The sequence below is a fragment of the Rhinopithecus roxellana genome, chromosome 4, assembly GCF_007565055.1.
Source record: "Rhinopithecus roxellana isolate Shanxi Qingling chromosome 4, ASM756505v1, whole genome shotgun sequence".
Taxonomy (NCBI): Eukaryota; Metazoa; Chordata; class Mammalia; order Primates; family Cercopithecidae; genus Rhinopithecus; species Rhinopithecus roxellana.
Window position 1 is genome coordinate 150214640 of NC_044552.1, and position 20795 is coordinate 150235434.

Below are 20795 nucleotides of genomic sequence, written 5' to 3' on the forward strand. Positions count from 1 at the left end.
TCATGAAGCCAACAGTTAACCAGCTTAGCAGATGCTCCGGCCACACCAACCAAACCACCATGAGAATGCATGATTTATTCCACAGGCTACTTAATCCAGAACAGAAAGTTCTACCAATATTAAATAATGGAAACTTATAATGTAATTATAACACTTTGTCTTTAGAGACACTACAATGTGTGAAAAGGCCCTTGTTCAAACAAATATAAGGTCATTTGTAGAGATAGAAAATGAAAGCCAAGACCAACAGTACTTCAAGTGATTTGGGAACAACAGAGAAGGACTGATTGTCAGCTGATAAAAGAAATGGAACTTTTTAAAGTGTAAAAGAAATCGGAGTACTAAGATATCTACCAAAGAATATTAGCACAGAACATTACAATCAGAGGCAGAGGAGGATCACCATGCTGAGACCAGTGATCATGTGACATCCAAATTCCAAAGCAAGTACGATCGCCATGGACCATACTACAGGGCAAGTGTGCAGAGAGATGCTGAGGTTCCAATCATTAAGACAACGAGAGCTGATTTGTCACGCCTTTACCTCTACCTTTGCAGTGGCTGGGATGGTAGGAGCTGGATTTTTTTGGAGGGGGCGGGGGCTGGCCTTTTTTGTGAGCAGTACTGTTGGCTTTGGCTGGGGGTGGCTGGAATGAGTTCGAGAGAAAGATGCCATCGGAGGCCGGGCGTGGCTGGCAGGGGGGTGGCCGTGGTTTAAGAGGGGCAGGAAGAAGGTCCCCATGAGACACTCTCGTGCTGGAGTACTTATCCTGACCTGCTAGGCTGCAGTCCTCCTCCTCCTCCTCCTCATTGTATGCAACAAACTTGGCAGTGAACAGCGAGTCGGGGGAGAGGGCCTGGGTTTTGAGGTAGGAGGCGTTTCGCTGAGGCGGGGGAGGAGGGGCGCCGGGCGCGGGGGACGGGGACGGGGGCTCGTAGTCCCGGGGAAGCGGAGGGCGGCACAGACCAGGTGCCTCGGGCTCCAGCAACCTGCGCGCCGCCTCGTCGTGCTGTCTGCGCCTCTCAGCTTCCAGGCGGCTGTAATACCCTTCTTCCTGTCGCCTCTGCGGGCGGGAATAGACAAGAGTGCAAAGGTCAGAGGTCAGAAGGGAACAGCCGACCCACTGGGCCTTCAAAGGGAACAATCCTCATCAGCACACTGACGTCAAAGTTGAATAGTTACAATTACTATATAACAGAAGCAGCAGGTCAATCCGGAGTCTTCTCCCTAGACTTACAAGTACATTAACACTATTCTGGATTATTTGACAGAAAACTGCTCAAAAGCACGGAATGGATTAATTCTCAGCCTCCTGCTTCCCAGTCACTTTTGCCTCTCCATTATCCCAGTGGACTGAATTCTCCTCTGCTTTCCTTCTTTCCTTCCTCCATGCTCCTGTTACTTCCTTCTCTCTCTCCTCTTCCGATTTTGGCAGGATATGAACTTACCTGTTACTGCAGTGTTTAAAGATAACGCAAAACTAAAAATAGGCTGTGACTGGCTTTCTATAGCCAGCACTTTCCGAAAGGCAAACTTGCATTCTTTTTCACTGAGCCCCCATGAATGCTGAGGCGCAGTCCTTCCTGGACAAGGAGGACGTGACTGAACCACCCTGTCTACTTCTGGTTACTAGGAAGGAGATCAACAGGAAACCAGAAATGAAAACAAAACAAAACAAAACAAAAAAACCACTCATTCTCCCAAAGTAACAATCTAACAAATATGCTTTCCATAGTTCTTAACTTATATTTCAAATCTTAATGAACTCCCTAACAGACAGAAAATTAGAGAGCCAGGAATTAACAGCAACAAGAGATTCAAATATATTTTGACACATACTGTACATTTTTTTCTGACATACATCTGCACAAACTACAGTTGACAGTGTTAAAATTATTTTAACATTAAAAAAAGGTAACAGCACAGTTTTGTTAAAGATTGACAAAAGTTTTAGAACACAAGAAAAAAGTAAATAAGAAGGGGGATGAAAGAGCAAACAGAATAAACTGCCTCGAGTAAATGTTTAATGCTGTGAATTGAAGTACAATGAATTTTAAATTCGTTCAACCGAAGAAAACTAATTTGAGAGAACTTGCTGGCATTCAGTGAAAAGTTGTTAGTCCTATTTTCAATTTCATGCTGTATTTTCTCCCTACTCCCTCTAGAGCTACACACACACACACACACGAGTGAATACGCAATATCACTCCACCTTTTGAGGGAGAAAACTCTTAAGAATAAATGCCAGCCCAATTACTGCCCTGAGCCCAATTTCTCATTGAATCTTCTTGCTCTCTGTTTAGCAATCCTGAAGGAAAGACTTTCGTCTTCTTGTCTACACAGAGTCAGTGTTCCCTTGGAGTGAGGAATAAACCAGAATGACTTCTTGTGGCTTTTAAATGGAACTAGCAAGAATCTTAGTATTAACATGAGGAACAGTTGCTTGATAACATTTTAGGGAGAAATGAAAACATCCTCTTTTAGTTATACCAAGAGCAGATACAATTACAAGGTGACTTTATTCTACCCAACAAATGAATGGCACATTTTTCTATAACAAAGCAAACCCATGAGTTTTGGACATTCTGATATAAAAATAGGTTATTCGCCTTCTTTTTACAGTGACCACTTAATTATAGAAGCAGTTACTAACACAAGTGTATTTGACATAATCATGAGTTATGAAAACACATTGGAAAAATTAAATAACCCAAGAGTTTCTCAACATAGGAAAAACATGGCCTGGTCCTCTCTGCATGTGCTCTGTGCTGCTGTGACAACCCAGCTGCCCCCGTCGAGGCTCCAGCGTGGCCAGGACTGGGCCCAGCTATAACAATGGGCACTGTGCAGGGCCTGGGACAGCCAAGCTGGCACTGACCTGGAAAAATACAGCCCTCCAAGCAGCCAGGGAGCGCTTTCATGGAACAGCAAAGCAACAGCAAACACCATCAACACTTAGACATCAAGCGGCTCAGCATTTTGGAAATCTGATTTCCTTAGAAAGATTTATCAATATTGACTTACCATTACACAAGTGAAAGACTCATAGGGGAACCTAATCCTGAAAGCTCAAACTCTTTGAAAAGACTTCAAACGCTGTTCAGAGTCAACAGATAATATGATAATAAACTTAGAGGGCAAAGGTCTACGAAATGCAGAAATCACCAATTTCAACACAGGTGAGTGTCCTTATTCACTCTACTCCATTTAAGTGAAGTCACATCATGTCTATCAAGCTTACTCTTAGATTGCTCTATATCCTAATAGATCATATCGCTACAAAAAACTCCCTACAAGTTCTTTTCTGTGAACAGTATACTGTTCTATTAATATAGTTCACTAGACTATCGAAGAAGGAATTATTAATAAAAACTAAATTTTCCGCCATCAGAAGTTATAACACTGAAAGCTTCTACCTTCACAGAAGGGAAGTAACAGAGAAGAGCAGCTTCTCTCAAACCACACAGAGCAACACGCAGTCCCCTCGGGATGAAACAGGCCCCCACAGGGAGCTCAATGGCTACAGCCTCTTCATCCAGAGGGCATTGGCCACACACAGGACGAAGGGAGATATGGAGAGAAACATCTCAAAATCCCCATTTCTCAGAATGTCAAAATTCGCTGTCATTTTAAAATTCAATTAAAAGGGTTACTTGACTTAAAAACACACACACACACACAAATGAAAAGAAATAACTCAGAATATTTACTGGATTACATACTAAATTTTCCTGTATCATGTTTTCTAAGCCATCTGCTCTCTTTACCATCAACCAGAAGTGAGTGATTTGAGTAAACCATCTATTTGAAATGTTGAATGGCAGCCAACTGTCTTACTATGCTTCTACTGCTTCCCACGGTCCACATGCCATTTAAGCAATCACTGAACAAATGTCACCTTCACAATGACAAGCTGGGCCATGTCCAGTAAAGATGAGTGCCCGAGGAAACGAACCCTTTGCAAAGAGGCTCACTGCTACACACACCCAAGAGTTCAGAAGTTTGAGGGAGACAAAACTTGGCAGATAAGGGGATCTGGAGACAGTCCAGAAGAGAGGTAGGTGGGCCAGACGGGGTAAAGTTGCTGGTCCAATCACAAAGCTGGGGGAGCCAGGCCCTGCTCTGCCTTGTGCTTCTTAAGACACACAGAACTTCCAGCCCGCTCTGCCCTAGCCAATCGATTACGTTCAGGCTAACTTGGTAAAATTCTAGCTGCCCTTAGAGGACCATAACCTTTTCTTCAGCGTCTCGTTTTGTTCGCTCCTCCTCCTGCCGCCGGCGCTCTTCCTCTTGCCTCGCTCGGTCTTCCGCTTCCCGCTTGCGCATCTCTTCTAACTGCTGCTGCCGCCTCCGCTCCTCGTCCTGCAACTAACAACAGGCTGACATTAATCTCCCTCCACAAACTCCACCAGCACAAGACATAAAATGCACACATTAAGACAAGTAGACACACATATACACATACACACACACAGAAAGTTAAATACAAAATACCAGGTTAAAATCACCGTTGAAAGATAAAACTTTTTACATTTTTTTAGCTCTATAATTTTAAAATAAATTACCTAAAAACTGTTGTCACAAATCCCAGAGTTATTCCTCCATTAATCATGGTTATAAGATGGAATTTATCATCTACATTCACACATTCAACAAGCACAATTCTTTTACTGGAACAATTTTAGTTAACCTGTTCATGTAACTTAACAGGCTCAAACAGCTAGGCCCCACTTGATGGACCTGCAGAACACACTTAAACCCCTCCTTCCCTCTCCCTTTTCAATTTCCACTATGAATGTCTTGTAGAAGAGGGAGGCCCCCCACTTGCCTCTGCATAGGTGAGACAGAAGCAGCATATGTGACTCCAGTGGGCCCGGCAGTCGTCGGTCTTGCCTGGGGACCAAGGCCTGCCATTCTCTTTCCTCTGCCCTTTGCCATCAGGTCCCTCCAGATCCCACCCCGGATTCAAGAATTCCCTCCCGACTCAGGAGCACCCTACACTCTGCACCAAGGACCCTGAAACTGAGATGGAAGCACCCTACAGTCTGCACCACAGACCCTGAAACTGAGATGGGAAGGAGCCCTATCTCACCCTCCTATCTCACGCTCTTCTGTCTGGACCTAATGTTGAACTCTCAGTCAATACAATCCATTCTGTTTTCAGGTAACCACAAGTTAAGAAGTTCTTATGTTAACAATTCATTACCTGATTGTTTTTCTCTTTTTGGTCATTCAAGTTCTGCCTTTTTGAAACAACACAAAAAGATACCTTTCCTTCATATCATTCAAATACTTAAGGTTGTCCTTCAAATACCTAAGTCTCTTCTTTTCAATTTTTAGCTCCTTTATCCTTCTACTCACATCTCTATGTATTATAGGTTGAAAATACCTTTCCTGAAGAGGAAGCCTGGATTAACAACCAGTGCAGAACAGGAAGACTCTCCCTTTTTGTCTCGGAAACACAGCTTTTCTGTTCCTCTAGTCTAAGACAACGGTAACTTTGAAAACTGTGTTCTCCATTTACTTATCTGTATAGACCTGTGCTACAGGAACACCCACAGCTGTATTATCATACATCATGAAGAAGTAATCAATGTTTATAGGATTAAAATGAAACTTAAAGGCATCTAGTTCAATCTCTAACCACTTCAGGAATCCCTTACATAAAATTCCTATGTGTTTCAATTTCTACAGAATTAGCAGTTTGTCTATACACTTTTTGTAGCAGAAATATAAGCATGTTAGCTGCTGGGATTTGAACTGTGTATTTTTTTTTTTTAAATAAAAATCTAACAACTTCACTCTCCCTTGACTTCTGTGAAGAAAACACTGTATCTGGTGAGAAAGAATAAATTAACCTGTGTTATTAGGCTTTTTCATGTCAATAAACAATAGTAAAACATCTTAGAAAAAAATTATATAATTGCCTTCTCAAAGAGACAAATACTTGAACGGTCTCTTTAAGACAACCTATCCATACCCCAGAGGGATGTTAGGATGACTGGCTTTTAGGGGGGTTATAGCTGGAGTAGATGCCACTAAGAACCCAGAAGGAAGCCATCGGTGATGCCTTGCCCCTGAGCTGACAGAACCAGCCACAGCTCCCCGTGGGCTTCCTGCATGAGGGGCCAGAGCAAAGGATGGAAACGTTCAACAAGGATTTCAGGGGTCAGAAAAAACTAGGAGAACTAGGAGAAACAGCGCCCAAACAAAAATAGCAAAATAAAGCAAGTGAGAATATTAAATATTCTACAGAAAAGTAATTTAGGGTACAATGTAAAATTGCATTAATGTAATATGGGTCTTATCTTTATCCCACAAAGCACAAACTAAGTTATGTTAATATTTTCTAGCCCCAATTAAAAATAAGTGCAGAGCAAGAGAGTGTTACACAATGGCAGAGTCCATTAGTTCTTTTAAATAGAAGTATATTTTAAGAAATCAGAACAATTATCATTTTCATCATTTTTTATAAATCTATAAACAGGCATTTTCTTCTTAAAAACCTCTATTCTTCTAAATCTGAAATGCACTAAGCAAGGAGCCTCTCCCTGTGTTCAGCTCAATAGTTACTATTCGTAAAGGAAGGCAAATTAACCAGCACCAGTGTAATCAAGGCAGTTTCTTTCCACTCTTTGGCTAATTCACGTATTTCCATTTCCAAAACATAAATTGTTTTGCTCTTCAAAGCTATGTTGCTTTACTCCCACCGTTCACAAAGCACTAATGAGAAAAATGAGAATCTCTTAATTTACTCAAAATAACCGCTTAAAACAGTACGTTGAATTGTATGGGTTACTTACATTCAGTAACAGTTAAAGGATATTTTAACTTAAATTACAAATTTAATCACCCTGCAATCCAGTGGCAAACTGCCTATTACTTTAGCACTTTGATTAAAAGAATGAAAAGTTACATGCTACCAAAATAGCCTTGCAGGAAGTGATATCTGAAGGGAGAGCAGAATAGATTAAAAAATACCTATTACCCGATGAATCAAGACTATGCAGACTGAAAGTTATTCTAAATCGAGAACTATGCTGGGATTTGAAAGCCAGTATGTAGCAAGCTTGAGGTAGTCCACATTCCCCAAAACAGGTATTTTCAGGATCTATCTATCTATCTATCTATCTATCTATCTATCTATCTATCGATCGAGATCTGTGTTCATAATTTTGCATCATGAAAATGAAACTGTTATGTGAACATAAAATGGGGCCATAACATCCTTTACTTTTTGACAAATTACTGAAAACACGACTCTGTTAAAGCCCTTAAAAAGCCTGTTTCTCTACAGACTTTTTCTGCGTATGCTCCCTCCCGTTAAACATGTCCACCCTAAAAAAATTTTAAGGACAAAAACATGAAGAAAACTCCTGATTAGATCATTTATGACAAATTAATGACTGAATTGGAATGCCTTTGGTAAGTAATATATAACACCTGGATTTCAGACCAAGCAAAAGTCTTCCCTATGTCTCAGGGACCGATTTCCTCATTAGGAAAACGAAATCCTCTCTCACAGAGGTAGAGTGCATTAAATGACACAGGAAAAACCATCCACTGTAGCCCCTGGTACTCAGTAAGTGCTAGCTCCCTTCCTGTAGCACAGCCCACACACTTCTTTCAGATTTAAGTAAAACGACCATTTTATTAGAAGTTGTAAGATCTAGAGCTTAGCTGGTGAAAGGCCCTTGTGGCAGAGACTAACCAGCATAATCCCCAAGTAAGACAGTGTGGCTCTATGTGGCCTACAACAGAAACGTGAAGTTCTTTTAGGGCAACTGTTTTACGCAATCATACAAACTTTGTATTCCATTCTGTAATATGTATGTGTTGGTTTTAATACGAACATATTTCTTCTCCTAATTCCTTGAGTAAAACTGAGACTTCCTGAAGATGCACTGTGACTAAACTACGGCTTTGATATTCTGGGCAGGGCCCATTTTCATTCCAGAGGCATTCCAACTTGAATAGACAAAATATAGTCTGACTTCCCACAGATAGATTTCTCTGAAGAAACACTTCTGAAATGAGGCTTCCTACTAATTCCTGCTTGAAATTTTTATAAGGCTTTTAATCCAACCCCTTCTATACCTGGGACGCTCAAGAGAGTGTGCCCAGTTTCTACAGTTCCACGCAAAACAAACAAACAAACAAAAAAAGGAAAGTGGAATAGGCGGGAAGACCTAGCTTGGGTTTTCACGTAAGGAAAGCAGCAGAACCACTGAAATCTTTGAAAACATCTTTTCACTGGTATTACCCCAAGGGGGAGGAATTTCTCCTGTGAGTCCTCATGTTTTCTGAGTCAGCAGATGACCCATTAAAATGTGTTAACAAGACAAACCTGAGCTTAGCCACCGAGAGATTTGTCAACCAAGTAAATTTCAAGATGATTCCTGCCACTACAGTGTTACAAAAAGAGGCATTTTTGTGTCCTAGAAAGAGCACTTAATACGAGTTCAGAAAATTCTTGTTAAAACCTTCACTCTCACTTGATCCATGTGATACAAGCAGAGTATCCCTTATCCAAAATGCTTGGACCAGAAGTGTTTCAAATTTTGGATTTTTTTAGTTTTGGACTATTTGCATATACATAATGAGATATCCTGGGAACAGGACCCAAGTCTAAATATGGATTGATTTCTGTTTCATACACACTTTGTATATACATAGCCTAAAGGTAATTTTATACAATATTTGAAATAATTTTGGACATAAAACAAAGCTTTGACTGCAACCTGTCACTGAGGTCAGGTGTGGAATTTTCTACTTGTGGCATAATGTCGGTGCTCAGAGTTTTGGATTCTGGATTCTGGATTTTCAGATTAGGAATGTTCAACATGTACTGGCCAAGTCTCTCCCATAGTGGGTTTGGAGACCCTGGCTCTCACCTGCTCTGTGTGACACTGGGTCAATCTCTTCCATGCTGGCTTAGGCCCTTGTGCTCTGCCATAGAACAGGTTTGTCATGAGGAAGGGAGAGGAATATATGCAGTTATGTGGCAACCTGGAGCGATGAAGGCACGAGTCACACACCTTGTTATCAGGTGGAAGGACTAGCTACTTCTCGAGGCTGTAGACAGGCAAAGCTACAGCCACAGTCACCGCCACCTCCATGGTCCTAACTGACCGGCTACTCAAGTTAGAGACAGATTCCAATGACAGGACAGAGTACTCTGCCAGGAGAAAACAGACGTCCTGATAATTCCAGGTGTCCTGGATTTGCCCATGGTATATAAAGGAAAAGCACTAAAGACACAATGGACTTCATCATAATCTAGTGCTGAAGGAGATCCCTCTAGCAAGTCAGACTTTGGTATGAATGTGACTTACACACCATCTCAGTCGTTAAAATAGGAGACAACCTAGCAACAGCTCTACTCTTGAGCTGCCAACAGTCAGGAAGGTCACACGCCTTCGAGAGCTTGGGACCTTGGCCTGGAATCCGATCCCACTCACTCGACTGCTTGGCACACTCTAGAACTCTTCTAGAAACTTGGACAAAGGTCACTGTTCCCATGGAGGTGGCACTACCCAGAAGACACAAACATGCCTAATGGTGAGTAACGTGTATATACGTCCACAGAGAAACACGCAGGACACGGTGAGGCCGGTGGGCCGCTGATACAAAGCAGCATGGGCAGGTGGGCCCCTCCAATATGAAGCAGTAGGGGCAGGTGGGCCCCTCATGGAAAGGTGGCATCTGAGAGACACCTGCATGTGCCAAGAGAGTCAGCCATGGAGACGGGCAGGGACCCTCCCGACGGCCCAGCGTGTGCAGGGTCACTAGAAGGCAGGTAGAAAGGCAGGCAGGCTGGAGGGCAGTGGGCAAGGGTGTGAAGAGGAGATGAGACCCAGACAAACTTGGACCGCCTGTCTAAGTGAAGGGAGAGACTTAGGAGGGCTGTGAGGATGTTCTCGTGGGACTGCTGTACGCTATGTCAAGGCTGTCCTGTGAAGGGACTGGGGGGCAGTACCAAGGGGTCCTGACAGTCTCTTGCAGTGACCCAGGCAGGAATGGAGAGATGCTCTGGTCACGGGGGCACAGAGGTTGGTCAGGTTGTGAGGAGGTCAAGCCAGTAGAGTTTCTGAACAGAGAAAAAAGGGGGTCATGCATGACTGTGTGGTTTCCTGCCTGAGCAACTCGAAGCATCAGCTGAAATGGGGAAGGCTGAAAGGCAGGATGATGAGCAGTGCAAGGTGAGTGAAGGAGACAGGGATTTCACTTTGAGCATCCTGCACTCCAAAAGTCTTACTTGACTCCATGTGGAGATGTTACATGGGCAGGTGGATATCTGAGTCTTTAGTGTGCGAGAAGTTTGGACTAGAAATCAAATGGGGACATTGCTGGCATCAAAATGGTGCTACCGTCTCAGGTCAGAAGTGAGCACAGAGGATGGAGAAGGCAGGCCCTGGATCGACAGGGGTGATGGGTCACAGAGAGACCAGAGGGAAGAGCAGAAACCAGTGCAGGCAGCCTCCCAAATTCACGAAACTCAGCTGCTTCCAAACAGGAAAAGACCTGCCTCATTTATCTGACTACCCACCTGAAAATCCTGTGATGTGTCTTAAGAAAATATCTTAAGAACCATACTGGGTACATCGCTCCCTATATAGTCACATATTTTCCCTTATCCTTATTAAGGACGGGCTAATATCTTCACAGAAGAGGGTCTCCTAGGTAACCTGCCAATTCTTACATAGCAAGAACTCTATGGTTTATTTTTTTTTTTTTGAGCCAGAGTCTCGCTCTGTCCCCCAGGCTGGAGTGCAGTGGTGCAATCTCTGGTCACCGCAACCTCCACCTCCTGGGTTCAAGCAAGTCTCACGCCTCACCCTCCTGAGTAGCTGGGATTACAGGTGCCTGCCACTGTGCCCAGCTAATTTTTGTATTTTGAGTAGAGACGAGGTTTCACCATGTTGACCTCAGGTGATTCACCTGCCTCGGCCTCCCAAAGTGCTAGGATTACAGGCATGAACCACTGTGCCCAGCCAAGAATTTTATAAATAATGAGGTGCTATTAATAATATTTACTGGGGAACTGGACTAAAAAATGCTCAGAAACATGTAGTTAAGATCAATATTAATACTCAAAATAATTATCTTTTAAAGAAAGAAACTCTCTGAATTATTTCTATGGAACAAAAACCTTACTGCAAGCATTATTTTACTGTTCATGTGTCACAGAATTCTTCATAGTATAAGAAATTCTCTTTGGGCCTATAGAGCTCGCTGGTATCTTCAATGCCTCAGGTCAGCACTTGCTCAATGCTGAGCAAGTATTTGCTGAATGAGTATCTCACACTAAGGTGACTCTGATCAGTATCTTCTAGCTACACCTATGTACACCAAAACACACAAAGAAGTAGGGAGAAAAATGTATACTTTTAAAATCTTTGTTTCCTGTAAGAAAAAAAAAAATGCAAAGCTCAGAAAATATGCCTTCCAATCACTAAGGAGGAGAGGTGTTTTTTAAGAAAGGTTCCTCTCTAAGGCATTATTGCCACTGTGCTAAACTGAGGGGGGAAAGGAAAAGGGGACTATTATTTGGCGAAAAGGCCATTAAAGTCAAGTCTTGATTCACGGGTTTTAAATGTACTGTCTGATATTGGCTTTTGTCTTTAGAAGTTGACTAGAATTTGTCTTCAAGTTTATATAAATATATCAGAGTCTAATTGTCTAGCAGGTGATAAAGACCCCACACACAAGCATAATGGGCCCTAAATGATGTGCCAAACTTCCCCAACACGACAATCAACATTTTGAATTTACAACAGACCATGACCTCAAGTATTTCTCAGCAGACTGATAAATTGGCATGGCTGATAAACTGAATTAAAATCCACATTATATTATTAAAGAAAACATAGCATACATACATGTTCACTGGAAATCTCTTACTCTACCAACAGACAGTTATATCTTAACTGGCAAATAATGTCAATACCCTTTCAACTGAGTTTATAGCAACTGAAGGTTTAAAATCTATGTCTAATGTGAAAAAGACAAAATAGATTACTCATTGCAAAATTTATTTCATTTGCTCATGTATTTATGACTACATAAGAATACACGGAATCAATTTATGACTGAAACTGAGAAAAGGTCAAAACCATAAACAAACAGTAACACTTAAAATTAACGGAGAAAAGCAAAGAATAACTAAATCTAGGAACATTCAAAGGCATGCTTCTAAAGTGTCAGGGACTCCATCTCCTGATGGAGGACACCCCTAAGGAGAACTGGATCTACTGAAAACATAAAACAGCCACCACTGAAAGAAAAGAAAATCAAGACAGGAAAAAAGCACCAAAGGGAAAGAAACAAGAACATACCAAATCTAGAACAGAGATTGCTGGCATAGCAGTCTGCTGCAGGTAACAGAGAAAGAAAAAAAAAAAAGAAAGATGAAGTGTGGAAAAAAAAGTTAGGTTTAGACCTGTAATCTGCCATCGGCATATTTTCTCACTATCATGCGTCATCTGTGTTTCGATAACTTGATGAGAAAGGTAAAGAACTGCACACTAACTTCTGTATTCAGAAACAGAAAAATGCCCACATGGTATTAAATGAGTTTCATCATTAAGATACATAGAAAATAAAAAACAGCAAAATTTCCCTTAACTTTCTTATTTGGAGACTAAGATACTAATTGTAACAGAACTACTAAGCAAAAAACAAATATTTTTTACTAAATTTTCATGAGAAACTTTCCAAATATCACAATTCATACTAAAAGGCTTTGAAATATTCAGTGTTTTAACCCATTTGGAAAAGCTCTGAGAGACCTTTCAATAAAAGTTGAGTCCTCACACAAAAGGACACTTCCAGAAATACTAAAAGGCTAACTGTTCATTACTGCCAGGATACAGTTATAACAATAAGAAATGCTAACACTGTTGACTCATTTTGCCATACACAACAGTTGTATATTCAGAATTGAAAATGCAGTGAAGGAAAAGACATCCTTTCATCTTTTGGGGTGTGGGCGACACAAGGCCGTGCACGTCCTTAGGTTACTAATGAATCCATCTGAGTGCACCACGAGCGACACTGGCCAGAGCAGAAGAGCATGCACCTGGCACCAGCAGGCCTAGCACCTTCCAGAGAGCTTCGATGGGGAGGGGCAGTCACTCCAAGAATCCTGAACAGGGAATGCATAGTACTTTTAAAGTACTGTATTTTTTAAGCTACTTTTAAAGTAAAATAGCTATTAATTTAGGGGTTGGTTTTTCAAATAAAACCGCGCTTACAGTAAACACAGCTAGCTACTCATCAGGAAGTTTACTACTGATGACTTGAAAAATACTAATAAAAATAGTAGTAAAACAATGTACTAATTCACACTTTGGCCTCATTTAAGAAACTTAAGTGTCTAAGGGATTCAAGCTGAATTTTGGGCAAAGTTTTATATATATACACATTTTGGCTGAGATATGTATATATTAAGAAGTATGCGTGAGAGAGACTTTTCAGGAAAAATTCACAGAGCAAATCGAAAAAGAATCACACTACTGGGCTCTAGGGATCTAAGGACTCACAAATTATTATCTAAGGTTAAATTTCATTGTGAGGTAGAAAGATTAAAATGTCTGACCTAATAGCCCCTGGTAGAGCTTTACCATCAACTGCATAAAAAACAGTTGAAATTAGAAACAGAATCCAGAAGATAAAAAGAACATGGTTCTGGATATCTTTTCTCAGAATATTGCACATACACTGTTTAAAAAAGAAAAAAGTCACTAAAACTCATGAACACAAAATGGTCAATAGCATTCTCTATAAATTAATATTAATAAATGCCCAAATTAATAGCAGTAAATGCCTCTTACCAGTTCTCTTTATAGAGTAACAAGGTATTGCTTTTATATAAAATTTCTGCATAACAATTTATTGTGTTAAACGAATTTAAATTTTACTTTTGTGAATTTATTTAAAACAAAAATCATTTTCATACTATAGAGAAGAATAAAATCAGTTCTCAATAGCTTTATGCTACAATTGGAATATAATTGTTTATTACCTTAACAAATGCTTGCTTCATCAACAGTACAACTACTGTGAAGATTCTATTTTTGGTAATGACTGTAAATGTAATGATCTGAACAGTTTCATTTGTTAACCACCACAAAATGCTGACAAGACCAGGGGCCAGTCAGTGATTGGCCCTATGTTTCTGTAAATAAAGTTTTATTGGCACAGAGACACACCCATGTGTTTACTTGTGTCTGTGGCTGCTTTCCTGCTACAACAGCAGAGCTGGGGGTTGCCAGAGTCCACATGGCCTGCAAAGCCTAAAGTATCAATCTGGCCCTGGAAGAAAAAATTTTGCCTACCCCGATCAAGATTATTACTGGTCATTAACAAATACTTGTTTTCTCAACTGGAAGTGTTAAGGAAAAGGATAATTATGAGTTTGCTAATGAAAACAATCAAGTTCCATTTGAATTGTATTTAATACTTGTCAAAGCACGTCTCAAAAAATTTAGCCTTACAGCCCTGACTCATTTCTCTACAACATCAGCCAAGAGTAACACATAGAATAAAATAGTATAAGCCTAGGGGCCCTTTTAATCCTTATCATGATGGGGGGGGAGGTCTAGCTATCCCCATGGGAAACATGTGGAAGGTGAAATAGGGACCACAGATGGGCACAGCCAAAGCACTCTCCCCTTTACCCTCGCTCTTCGTTCAGCCTCCAGGCGCTGCATGATGAGCATGGTATCCACATCGTCGTCCTCCTCCTCCTCGTCATCTTCGTCCTTCTGCTTCGACTCCTGTAGTCTCTTCTGGAACTGCCACTCCAGCATGAGCTTGCGCAGCCGGTCACTCTCCTCGGCGCTGCGGTCTGGTTTGCTCTGGAGCTCCTGGATCTCCTTGCTCAGCATGTCCACGATGTGCATCTGCTGCTGCTTCTCCAGCTTCTCCTTGGCATCCCGCTTCCACGGGTCAGGGGACAGACTGTCCCCCGAGGAAAGCTCCTCTTTGCTGACTGTGATGTACTGCAAGTCCCTGCGCTCGATCGTGCGGGGCTGCTGCTGAGGCTGTAGCTCCCGAATGACTGTTTCCTGGGGCCGCTGGAGTGTGGAAGGCTTTTCGGGCTTCATCTGCTGTGTGGTCAGGGGAGAAAACGGAGCAGGGTTTAGGGACTGAGTGCGCATCTGGCCCAGCTTCCTCTCCTGCTCTCTCCGCTTCCTCTCCCGCTCCTCCTCCAGGCGGGCCTTCTCCTTCTCATACCAACGCTGATGTTCTTCTCTCTTTTTCCGTTCGGCAGCAGCCACCTGCGCAGACGGCAGTCCTATCTGGTTGGTGGAAGGGGGTGGTGGGAGAGGCAAATCCATGGATATTCCATCGAAATCACCGGCATAGTGGATGGGAGGTGGCGGGGGTGGCGGAGGCAGGTCTGTTCGGATTGGCTGGGAGACGGCCACAGGGGTGGCCGGTATTGCTGCTGGTGTTTTCCAACGGCCAGGGCCACTTTTGGTCAGTGTGGAAGCGGGGGTGACCGACTTAGAGGAATGGTTCAGGTGCTCTTGGCTAGACGTACTGGAGTCCAATGAGGAACTCTGATTTATCCACATATCACTATCAGACTTTCTGTCCATAGCTGCCTCTATTCGATGCCGCTCAAGTTGGTAAGCTTTATCTTCTCGAAGTTCTTCTTGGGAACGTGTAACACGCTGGAAAAAGAAAAAGAACTATTATATTTTAGCCATTTACTAGAAATTACCAAATAGCCACAGACATTTTATCTTCAGACAGAAGAAAAACTGTTAAATGAGTGTACAGAAAGAGACTGAGACTGCCCTACAAGGCTCACTGGCTAACGTGGAGTAACAATGAATTCATCTGTGTAAAGAGAAAAGCAGCCAAGCGTGGTGGCTCAGGGGTAGGCTCAGGCCTACAATCCCAGCACTTTGGGAGGCTGAGGTGGGTGGATTGCTTGAGCCCAGGAGTTTGAGACCAGCCTGGGTAACACAGTCTCTGTCTCGACTAAAATTAAAAAGGAAAAGCTGCACTTTCTCTCTGCATTGAGGCCCTTTGGTGCCAGTGCCCATCCTCATCCTCCTCACCCTCCTGCAGTGCCCTGCACCATCTCCAGTGCAGGGACCAGACATGTGACTTGGACTTCAAAGCAATGAGTGTGTTTATTCATAATATGTAAAAATCAACAAGTATTTCTCTAATTACTATTACGAGTAATTATTAAATCTTAACCATTTAACTATCCGTGACTTTCTGCATTTTACAAGCTAAGGAATGGCTTTCTGGGCTCTGTGGCAGAGCTGTGCATAGTAATGCAAAGACATGTCCTACACATCTGAGATACATCCGCTCCAATACCAGAAAGGTCTAAAATGTATTGGTATAAATTTGTTGAATACAAAGATAGGGGTGTGTGTATATGTGTGTGTGAGAGAGAGACAGAGAAATGAGACACACACACACACAGAGAAAATGAAGTGAGTATACTTTTTGCAAAGGGCTAGTCTAAAATCTGAGAAATGGCACATCTGAAAGGAGTCTACTCAGATAAACATGATCACTATGAGGTCTGAATCAAACATCTTTTTTCTGCCCTGCTAATGAATACAAATTAAAGATGTAAATCGGGAAAACAAATTATTTCCTTTTTCTTAAAAAGCAAACCAACAAAAAAGATGAAGTATCACTTCAAAAAGCAGTAGTCTCACAGAAGAATGGAACATTTACTCCCAACATTTTGCTAGAGCTTTACTTAGTACATAGAGAGTCTCATTACTGGGGTACGAAATCTACAGGCTACATAAAAACAGAGACTGTGCACCTACCGCCACTCCCTGCTGCTGGAAGGGCTGACCTGAGTCACTTCTCTGCTCCCTTAAGACTTTGCACTGGCCCCAGCTGCTGGCTCGTACTCTCCACCTCCCCGCTTAAACCCCATCATAACTTTCCATTCCACACTCTGGCCTGCCGCACAGTTCCTCAATTCTCTCCTCTAGGTATTGTTTATCCATGTTGTAAGGTAGAAACAAGCAGCAGCTGTATATTATAAATGTGAAGACGTAATGCCAGTCCCACAGAACAGGAAATACTGTGCCTAAAAATGGGATTCAATGTATGCACTACAAATTGGATTGTCTTGACATATGGAAAGCAGATTCTACTACGTCCTAACAAAAAATACTAGAAGAACTAGGGCACAAAATTACCCAATTTTTAAATAGAAATTTGGAGAAAGACACCTCCTCCCAGAGAACTCCAGCTTTTGGTGACAGAGTGTGTCCAAAACTGCCAAGACCGGGCCGTTGCAGGTGATCAGGCCCACCTAGGAGAACAGCAGGATGGACCAGCACACCAGACAAAAGGCCAAGATGAAATCTCCTGACGGCCAACATCTGTGGCCTGAGAAGCATTTTCTTTCCTCAGAAAACAGGCTCCTCCTCATCTGTATCACAGCGTCTATCTCAGTGCAATCCTCTCTCCTCTGCCTACTGTTCTCATTCTTCAAGGCTCAGCTCAAATCCCATCTCAACTCTGAATTTAGTCTTTTCCAACCACTCTAAGAAGGCTGATCTTCAGAATTCCCAGAGCATTTGTGATCCAGAGCATGTACTTGTTACAAAGATCTCGACTGCACCTCTTTTTAAGCATACCTTTAATTTTTTCTCCCAATCTTTCACCATACAAACAGTTATCTTTCTAAAAAGAAAACCACATTTGATAACGTTCCTAGCTTACCTACTCAGACTGACATTTCCCATCTACTAATGTGGACAAAAATCCAAATTCCTTAGCTGTCATGTCAAGCCCTTCTGTCTGGCCCCGCCTATCTTCACTGCCTTAGATCTTGCCACCTCCTTCACCTCCACTCAGGGTTCCTGCTGAACTACTACACCTCTGTGCCTTTCCCTCCTCCTGGAAGGCCCTTCCGTGCACATGGCTGTGTCCAGGTTCTCGTTTGAGACTGAGAAGCTCCATCCCCTGCCGGGGCCTCTTCTCTCATACCACTGACCATGCTGGGTCTGATGTGTCTGTCTCATTTCCCTGCCACATCATGAGCTCCCACAGGCAGGGCAGGGACAGCTCCTGATAGAGTGCAAAATATACCATGTGTGTTCTAATTTCTCACTTCTAGAATCAGTGAACTTTGTCTTAAAAATTATAAGGCCTTATATTCCTAACATTTTGTTAATCAAACATCAGAGAACAAATAATCCTTGTTCTTATTAAGTATTCTATCCTATCTCCTTTTTTCCTCAAACTTAACTACAAAACCATTAAGGAAAAAACAAAAGGCCAACAATGCTGTTCTATAGAAAATATTAATTGTGTCTCAGAACTCAGTGTTTACTCCTTGAGAGGTGAGAAAAGTGTGTGGAATCTTTTGATTTCTAACCTGAATTGCAATACTGGAGTGATTACTATCTGTGTGCATATGTGGCTTTTCCTCATAATTTGGCCACTGGTTCTGAGGAGGAGGCCATCCGATCTTGGGATTTGGAAGCTGGGAAGGTAAAATACTCTCTGGTGTACGTCTGAGTGGGGATGGGGTAGGCTTCAGGTCTAGGCGGAGGCGTCTGCTCCTGTAAAATGTGAAGAACAAAGAAAAGTGAGCTTTTTACAACCATACAGACTAACTTGATTTTCAATTATCTGTTTAAAAATTTTAAAAATAGTATATATGTTAAATACTGCATTAAAAAGTGTTTGATCCATATTGAGAATAAATAACATTTCATTTTGCCCAGACTTACTAATTTAAAACTGATTTACCTGACTAGTATATTAAAAATCAAAAGAGAAAACACTGCAAATTTAGAAATTACAATCAATGCTAATTCAGAGTAAACATTGTACTAGATAACTGAGCTGTCCCAAGGGATCCCTAAGTGTGGAAGTGCAGTAGAAGCCTTTTGCTTATCAATCAATCAGACCTCAGTGCAGAGGTTTCCAGTAGAGACAGATGTTATCTTCGCTGTTGTTCCAGAGGCATATGCACTTTTCCCTCCAGGACTAGGAGGCTGATCTGTTCAAGTTAGGGGGAAAAAAAAAGTTTAATATTAAATAAACAACCTATATATAACATAAAATTTCCTTAAAGACCTCATTCATCTTCATTCTGCCAGTGAGTTATCTGGCATAGGGACGAAAAAAAAAAAAACAAGGCAGATGAGAAATCAGGTCTTGTCATATCCACGTCCATCTTTCAAATCATCACAGCCCAGAGCTACAAAAAAACCTTTGTAGCTCTGTGTATCAGGCCAGGGACTGGTAAATATTTTTGGTAACAGGCCAGAAAGTAAATACTTTAGGCTTTGTGAGCCTTTGTTTCCTGCTGATTATCTTTCTATTATTTCTTCTTCTCTTTGTTAACAACCCTTTAAAAATGTAAAAAATATTTTAGTTTCTCTTGGTAATTGACCAACCCCAAATAGAGATGTTATTAATGTATTTGCTTATGGGATCAACTGAATCTAAAGTCACTCAATCTTAGTTTTTGTTAGAGAAATGTTACTTAATGATATCCCTTATGAAAACCATATCATAGTTAGCCAATGTTTGCAGAGAATAATTTTAATAATTAACAAACCACAAAGTGCCTCCTCTCACTTCAGACTGTGGCCATGAGTGTACTTAGGAAGCAAAAAAGTGTCACTCTTACTTGCTACGTTGGGGCTGGAACGGTGATCAGCTCTATTTTTCATCAGTCTGTCATCACCGGGCAATTTCTTTGGTTCACTATATTCTGCCCAAGGCAGCTGAGGACTCTCAGGAGACCCATTTTGAGTGGAATTATTATAGAGTTCAAAGCCTTCACTCTTTGGTCGGGGTTTACCTGAGCCACGACGATCTGAAACTAGAATCAAAGCATATTCAGTATCTCTTAAGATTTTATTTTCAACACCCTGATTATCATTAAAATTCCATAAGAATTGTTCTTAGTGTAAGAAATAAGGTGATTTTCCCTATAAAGGTCAATTCTTCCTACAGAATCATAAAACAGCTTTTAAGTAAATATACTGAGAATAAAGAAAATATTTTTACTTAATTGGTAATGATGGGAAGATGAACACTTTCAAAGCTTATTTTCTCGTTAACTGAAACTTCACTGTTTTAAGCAACAAATGTAACCATTTTTAAAGTATCTTTTTAAAAAAAACTAAATAAAGATAAATATGCTTCCCTGACTTCGCAGAAAATTATCTGAACTTTTAATCGCCCAGTGTCACCGTTCTGAGCAGCCATCATGTGACATGAGCAGCTGTCACATGACATGAGCCTTCTGCTCCTGATGGCCGCTTCTGTCAGTTCTCCTCCTTTTTGCTTGCTCACCCTGGTTTATCATCTACTGTTCACAGCTTCCCTCTGTGTGGTTTCTAACTCACATTCTAGTTTGCTTCTTTTAAATGACCACAAACTAAGAAATTAGACAACCAAGATGTTAAGCTCTATGTTACATAAAAAGTAAAAAACATGCTGAGCAAGGCAGACAACACCACACTAGGTTTTGCTGAGACGCCCCTTGGGTGGTGTGTGTTTGCTTCAATAAGCAGCAGGTCAGGTTCTCTGACGCCTTGGCTGTGGCTGTGATTTGTTACTATTAGGTACCAACTTGAGGTTCTGGGTTGTGAGGTTTCTAGAATCCTGTCTTACAGAGGAGAAAGCCATAAAGGCCATATTTAGAAGTCTATGTATACATTTAACAAGGTGTGCTATGGATCAAAATGGTTTTCTCCTGTTGTGTCTGAACTAATTAAAAGCCCTAAATTTGTACTGATTCTATCCTGAGATTCTTTTTGACGTAGCT

At 41.5% G+C, this 20795-nt stretch overlaps 1 protein-coding gene across 1 annotated transcript in view; it reads right to left on the reverse strand.

The window, feature by feature from the left end:
- Positions 1–20795, reverse strand: part of AFDN (afadin, adherens junction formation factor) — a 142286-nt gene that overhangs the window by 4518 nt on the left and 116973 nt on the right. The window contains 7 exon segments of the mRNA XM_030928608.1: positions 776–1064; positions 4235–4363; positions 14683–15684; positions 18384–18464; positions 18466–18570; positions 18922–19013; positions 19650–19844. Of these exon segments, the coding sequence (XP_030784468.1) occupies positions 776–1064; positions 4235–4363; positions 14683–15684; positions 18384–18464; positions 18466–18570; positions 18922–19013; positions 19650–19844 (1893 nt within the window).